The sequence below is a fragment of the Papaver somniferum genome, chromosome 5, assembly GCF_003573695.1.
Source record: "Papaver somniferum cultivar HN1 chromosome 5, ASM357369v1, whole genome shotgun sequence".
Lineage (NCBI taxonomy): Eukaryota > Viridiplantae > Streptophyta > Magnoliopsida > Ranunculales > Papaveraceae > Papaver > Papaver somniferum.
The window spans coordinates 12,749,184-12,755,520 of record NC_039362.1 but is presented as its reverse complement, the minus strand read 5'-3'; the positions used below and the strand labels follow the sequence as shown (position 1 = coordinate 12,755,520).

The 6,337-nt window shown below is 38.7% G+C and overlaps 1 protein-coding gene across 3 annotated transcripts; it reads right to left on the bottom strand.

Moving 5' to 3' along the window:
• Positions 1-403: 403 nt before the first annotated feature.
• On the bottom strand, positions 404-4,911 carry LOC113280995 (SWI/SNF complex subunit SWI3A-like). Of its 3 annotated transcripts, none has more exons than XM_026529624.1 (9): positions 4,783-4,911; positions 4,095-4,657; positions 2,375-2,878; positions 2,070-2,230; positions 1,945-1,980; positions 1,820-1,855; positions 1,306-1,355; positions 928-1,085; positions 404-769 (listed from the first exon to the last, which is right to left on the bottom strand). In XM_026529624.1, the coding sequence occupies exons 1-9, from the start codon at positions 4,871-4,873 to the stop codon at positions 572-574; spliced, it is 1,797 nt and encodes a 598-aa protein (XP_026385409.1). In that variant the 5' UTR covers positions 4,874-4,911; the 3' UTR covers positions 404-571. The 3 variants fall into 3 exon arrangements, with proteins under 3 accessions (XP_026385409.1, XP_026385407.1, XP_026385410.1); XM_026529622.1 differs by lacking the exon at positions 1,820-1,855 and adding an exon at positions 1,445-1,480; XM_026529625.1 differs by lacking the exon at positions 1,820-1,855.
• Positions 4,912-6,337: the final 1,426 nt, after the last annotated feature.

Genomic DNA, 6,337 nt, shown 5'->3' with positions numbered 1-6,337 from the left:
ACGAGAATCGCAATTGCAATATCCCTATCAAAATGCAGAATGAGATAATATTCCAGCAAAAGAAAAGTAGTTACAAGAGTTTATGGTGTCTGTAGTAATGCATGCTCTCGTGAGCTTGACAAGATGGCGCAAAGACGAAGAGTCAGCCGAAGTAACCACTTAAAAATAGTAACGTAGTATTTGTCAGAGTCTGTCACAAGCTCACACAGCTCATATCTAATCGCATTGTCCCCAGAAACAAATAACAAGAGTACATGAGACTGAGTGGTGTTAGTAAATAGTTGATGATGATTTGAGGTTTACCAAATTATTACCACATTTGAAAGTTATAACTCGAAACCCTTGACTACTTCTGACATGAAAAAAAAAAAAAAAAACAGTACAATACCAGTAGTACCATGTCTCCTCGAAAAGTCTAAACATGTATATGCACAATCACAGAAAAGCACTAGAACAAATAGTGATGTGATAATCGATTAGAATGGAAGTAAAATTACACCTTTCTGACTTACGCAGTTTATCCCAATCTATCTACTCGTAAGGAATGAATTCACATCAACTAAAACATACATCAAACTACATTGTTAGCGAATGACCTTACAGAGGAACGATCTCTCCATCTTGGGATGCCTGCGCGGAAAACCCCTTGAAGAACATCGACCCAGTCCGTAATGATAGACTCTTTCTGTTCTTGAATGTAGGCATATTCCTTTTCCATTATTAGCTCCAAGTCTTCCAAATGCTTCACCTTTAAACTTGTCTTGCGCAACTATTAACACAAACAAAGTAAAAGCAAGTTAGTTTTTACTGAGTAGTCCCTTTGTTTGGTCACTCGTTCGTTCAAGGGGTAGAGACTTCAACTCCTGACCATAGGGTGATATCTTTGGATTATGAATCCACAAGAAAGAACCAAAAGAAGAAAATGACCTGTGTCTCAATAATCGTTGCAACTAATTGTTCAATTTCTCTGTCCTCCTGATCTGCCAACCTCTTAGAATGAGCAGCAGCTGTTCCAAGAGCAGTAGCCATTGCAGCTCTAATTCGCAGTTTTATAGGCACATGATCTGACGTGGCTTCCTGAGTTTCTGCAAGAACAGATTATAAGATGGCAAAGATCAGTTCAGGGACACCAAATTGGCGAGGAGTAGCCACAAGTATAGACAGGTGATGATATGAGAACAGAGAGACTATAGGAAGCCCAAGAATGCAGGCATATGCAAAATTAGATGAAGCACTAAAGGGGCAGGGGAAAACTCAGAGATAGAGCTGCCAACATTACAGTTCAGTGGTAAGAAAGGTTATTACCTAATTCACTGGGTTTTTCTCCTGTCTTCATATCTTCAACAATGGGTACCCTGAAATAGTGAAGTATCAATATCAGAATGCCAACATGTAAAACAATAAAGATTTTCAACTATGAGAACATTATGACAATAAAACTAACCCTTCTCCCGTCTTCAAATCTTCAACCATGGGTACCCTGAAACAGTGCAGTATCAATATCAGAATGCCAACATGCAAAACAATAAAGATTTTTAACTATGAGAACATTATGACGATAAAACTAACCCTTCTCCTGTCTTCAAATCTTCAACCATGGGTACCCTGAAACAGTGCAGTATCAATATCAGAATGCCAACATGCAAAACAATAAAGATTTTCAACTATGAGAACATCGTGATGATAAAACTAACCCTTCTCCTGTCTTTAAATCTTCAACCATGGGTACCCTGAAATAGTGCAGTATCAATATCAGAATGCCAACATGCAAAACAATAAAGATTTTCAACTATGAGAACATCATGATGATAAAACTAACCCTTCTCCTGTCTTCAAATCTTCAACAATGGATGCCCTGAAATAGCGCAGTATCAATATCAGAATGCCAACATGCAAAACAATAAAGATTTTCAACTATGAGAACATCATGATGATAAAACTAACCCTTCTCCTGTCTTCAAATCTTCAACAACGGGTGCCCTGAAACAGTGCAGTATCAGTATCAGAATGCCAACATGCAAAACAATAAAGATTTTCAACTGTCAGAACATCATGTTGATAAAACTAACCCTTCATCTTCATGTCTCAAGATAGGATACAAAGTATCAGCTTCGGCTTGACCCTCAAACATCACCCTTGCATATGGGTTTTCGTCGCATATCGCTGCAATAGCAGCCTCCGCTGCTGCCGCTCCAATACGAGTGCCCATTCCTGTGGATAACTTAGCAATCTAATGAAGAGAAGACACTGTTAATATTTAGTGTCCAGTTTCTGCCCAATCAGTGAAGGGGGGAAAGAAAAGAGCAATAGTTTATACTATTTACAAAGACTCGTCCACATAAAAATAATATCAAGAGTGACAGCATATTTTTACCTGTTTCATCAATGAACTGCCAGAATCTGCAAATGGAGCAATACATCTTCGCTTAGAAGGAGGTTCTTCAATCTCAACCTCAGCAGTCTGCACAGTCTCTTTTGTAGGTTCTTGATAGTGATTCTCTTTCTCTATAGTTTCTTTTGCAATCTCTTGAAGCCCAACTGAAGAAGGTTCATGCGATTTAACATTGTTTGCGTCAGTGGTGTTCTTTTCATCACCCTTTCCATTGGTCATACCCAACACGAGTTCACCAAAAGGCAGTTCTATTATCCTAGAGATACACTCAAGCTTATTCTTTGTTTGAACATCTTGTGCAACCAGATCCCAGTCATCTCCATGTTTCATAACAGATTCCAGCAGAAGAAGAGTCTCTGCTTCAGTCCATGCATCAGTTCCACTATTATTCACACTTTCTTTGCTATCATGAAAGTTGAAGTCCTCAACTGGCTTGCTTTCACAATAAACTTTGAAGCATTTTACACAGAGTACCTGCCCCTTTTGCTGAAAAGAACAAATATAAACTGTCAGGAATAACAGGTTGAGATAGTTCTTTTCTTCATGCCAATGTTATTTAATCTGGAGGTTTCTAGTCATTGATCTAAGTTAAGGACTCGATCAATCTGAGATTGCTATACTATTAAGTTTATTATAGAATATATGACTGCAAAACTTACACATTGGTCACCACAAATAACTTAGACAACATTTGCTATATAATGAACCCCAAAAGGAATTACAGAAAGGAAAAGAAGCGAAAATTCTAAGAAGGATAAGCTTCGTAATTACCCGCAGGTTTTATGAACTGCAAATTAGTTCCTCAAATATCCATAATAAAAGTTTCAATGAGAAAAACATTCCTGCCAATTGTTTTGTAGCATCTGACTACTGGCATGAAGTATATAATGTTACCAAGTCCTATAAACTATGTCGAATTCCATTTTCCATCAATAGACCTATTCAACTTCTTGTCAATTATCGTAGTAACACACGTGACAACATGATCAACGTACTCTCGAGTCGGTGTGTAACAACAATTTGATAAACTAAAGTGTCAAGGCAAAGACAAACTAAAATAAGGTTTTACAAAATATTGAACCCCAAATGCAAATACAAAAGTGAAAGAAGTAAGAACTCTCAGTAGGATCGGCTTCTTGATTACTAGCCAGTTTTTGCAGCTTTAGCACCTCGTTTAACTACTTCAATGTTAATTTAAAGTTCTTATAAATACCTACAACAAAGGTCTCGATAAAGTGATATATTCTTGCCATTACATTAACTTATCCTGGAGCTAACAAGCTTTACAAACTATGTCAATTTCGATTTTTGATCAATAAACTAATTAGACTTGTTGTTTGCTTTGTAGTGAGACACATGGTAGCCTAATCAATGTTTTTCGTGTCAATACTAACAGCTCATTCCATAACATAATGTAACAGTTTAGCACCACATTTAACTACTTCAAAGTTTATTTAATGTTCTTAAATACCTAAAATAAATGTCGATGTACTCCTGCCTTTGCATTAACCTGTCCTAGTGTTAACTGTTAACAAGCTTTACAAACTATGTCAATTCCAACTTTTAATGAATAAACTTATTAGACTTGTAGTTTACTATCGTAGTGACACACATGGTATAGCATAATCAGTGTATTTCCTGTCGATACTAACAGATCATTCCATAACTTACTGAAAAGGGAAGTAAAACAAACACCACATACCTTGTCAGAGACATAGTATCCTGAACCACAATCTTCGCCACAAGTCCCACAAACAACTTCTTTCCGCTCCAAATCACCAAACACATCATTATAAGAAGCTAAAGGAGGTACCGTAAACCCGTTTTCTCCCCCTTTCTCAACATCTTCATTCAAAGTCTTCGGCAACGCAACCGCCTTGACAGACCCTGGCTCCGCAACTACACGAACCCCATTGGGGGCTCCTTCTTCAAATTTAACCTTGATTTTTTCATCAACCCCATCCTTGACTATGGCCAAAGTGTTCTGACCACCATCAGGTGAAGATGAAGTAATAACACTAAAATTAATCAAACCCCATTTCTCCAAAAACAAAAAAACTTTATGTAACAAACTAACATCACCAATTAACGATTTCCTAATCTCTGTAAACGTAAGTCTTCTCGAGGGGTCTTCTCTGTATTTATTAATAATGAAATCTCTATAATCTTTATAGACCTTTGGGGTTCTCGAAATTGATGTCCCATTGAAGAATTCTTTGAGAAATGTTGTCTCAATTTCATGAATCTCATCCCATGAAAACCAACCTGAAAGAAAAAAGAGGGCAGACAAAAAAATTAGGTAGTTTTATGAAAGTTAGGGTTTTTATCAGAAAAAACGAGAAATTTGACGAAATTAGGGTTTTGTAAAGTTAGGGGTTCTGACTACTTACTCGAGTAAATGGGAATGGAGTAAAGCTCTTGCTGTTCTGGCTCGTTGGCGGGAAGAGGTTTCGAATTTTCTTCATCGTTGTTAATCTCCATCTGGTTTTTTGGGGAGGGATTTCTAAAGAGAGAAACGGTGTGGGGTGTCCGTATTTTGTTAAGCTGAGGGTTAAAATATTGTGACTTTGTTGACTAGGCGTCACGGCCAACCAACATACGGTACTTGCTGGCCGAGTAGCTCACGCAGGGGTACTTTGGCAACCGTGCTCGGGACCAAGCTACACACTTTAGCCAAGCACTATGGTGGTGGGCATCCTTCTGTCACATGTCCATTTAATCGCCTAAAATATTCATCGGACATGCCCGGCAATGATTGTGGTTCAGTGAATCAACTTCACCCACAATCACTCAGCCTTGCATACTCGCATCAAAGTATGCATCTGCCTTCACTCTAAAAGTTTTGCACAACGGAAGTCTTTTCTTCTTTCTCTCTAACTCTTCATGCCCCCATAAGCATAAGAGGTTTTGCCATGCATCAAACCAATTATCACACAAATCAGCAACACAATGAACACAAAGAGTACTGCAACAGACCCATTTTATTGCACTAAAGGAAGATTATAAAACTCGTCCATCACATGGACCAAAACATGTCATTCACCCTCTTGGTGAATGCCTAACTCTCTCTACAAAATCAGTGGTTCTTCTCCAATTGAACAACACCAACATTATTGATTCCTAAGCTATTTATACATGCTAGGATCAGGCCAAAACTCTGTGCAACCGCTTGCACATACATGGAACAACCATGTGTCCCATAAGTGGTTTCCGTAACCGCCAACTTTAACCGCCACCTTTTGTGTTGTCACGCCAACTGGTGCCACACCTGTTCTTGGTGGTTATGAACACTTACAAATGGTTATAAAGTCCTTTTATAACTGTTCTCCCTTGTCTCACACATTTGGCATGCTTGTAAAGCCAATAACCAACTCCTAACCGTCACTTGAGCTACATTGCACCACTGTTCTGCTTTACTGAATTCTGCCTCGCTCTAAAGCTCAGTCATCTTGGCCCTGCATTCTTATCACTCTAAGCTAATGCATGGACAATCCTTGTGCTTCAATCATCGAGGCCAACTCTTTAAGCTCATTCTGGTTGCTCATGCGCCAGATGCTTCACTTAGCCAATTTGCTTGACAATAGTAATGTCACTCTTGCGTTACTAGCTTGTTTGCATTGTTCAAGCTTTGGCCAGCCTTGAACTAATTCCATATACCAACTCTTGGTCTATTCTTCACTCTTGCATCATCCTTGATTTTGGTCCAACTCAATTCCACGGATGTGCATCAATGCCAACATCGCATGTTGCACTTATCAACTTTGGTCATGTCTTGCCAATCCCTCAATGAAGCCTCATTGTGTCGGCCAATAAGCTTCATTACTTAGACAAATGTCTTTACAGTGTAGCGCCACCTTTGCGCTTAACTGGCCCTGCGGGATTATGCCATTCTTATCACTTGACAGTCTATATAGTGTTGCGCCATTCTGGCTGCACACTGACTTG

Bases quoted from the DNA above. Each gene is read 5' to 3' on its own strand.
- LOC113280995 (XM_026529624.1), bottom strand. From the start codon at position 4,873: ATGGAGATTAACAACGATGAAGAAAATTCGAAACCTCTTCCCGCCAAC. The intron at 1,981-2,069 runs GTTAGTTTTATC...GCACTGTTTCAG, and splicing joins TTGAGACATGAAGATGAAGG to GGCACCCGTTGTTGAAGATT. The intron at 1,356-1,819 runs GTTAGTTTTATC...TCACTATTTCAG, and splicing joins GATTTGAAGACAGGAGAAGG to GGTACCCATTGTTGAAGATA.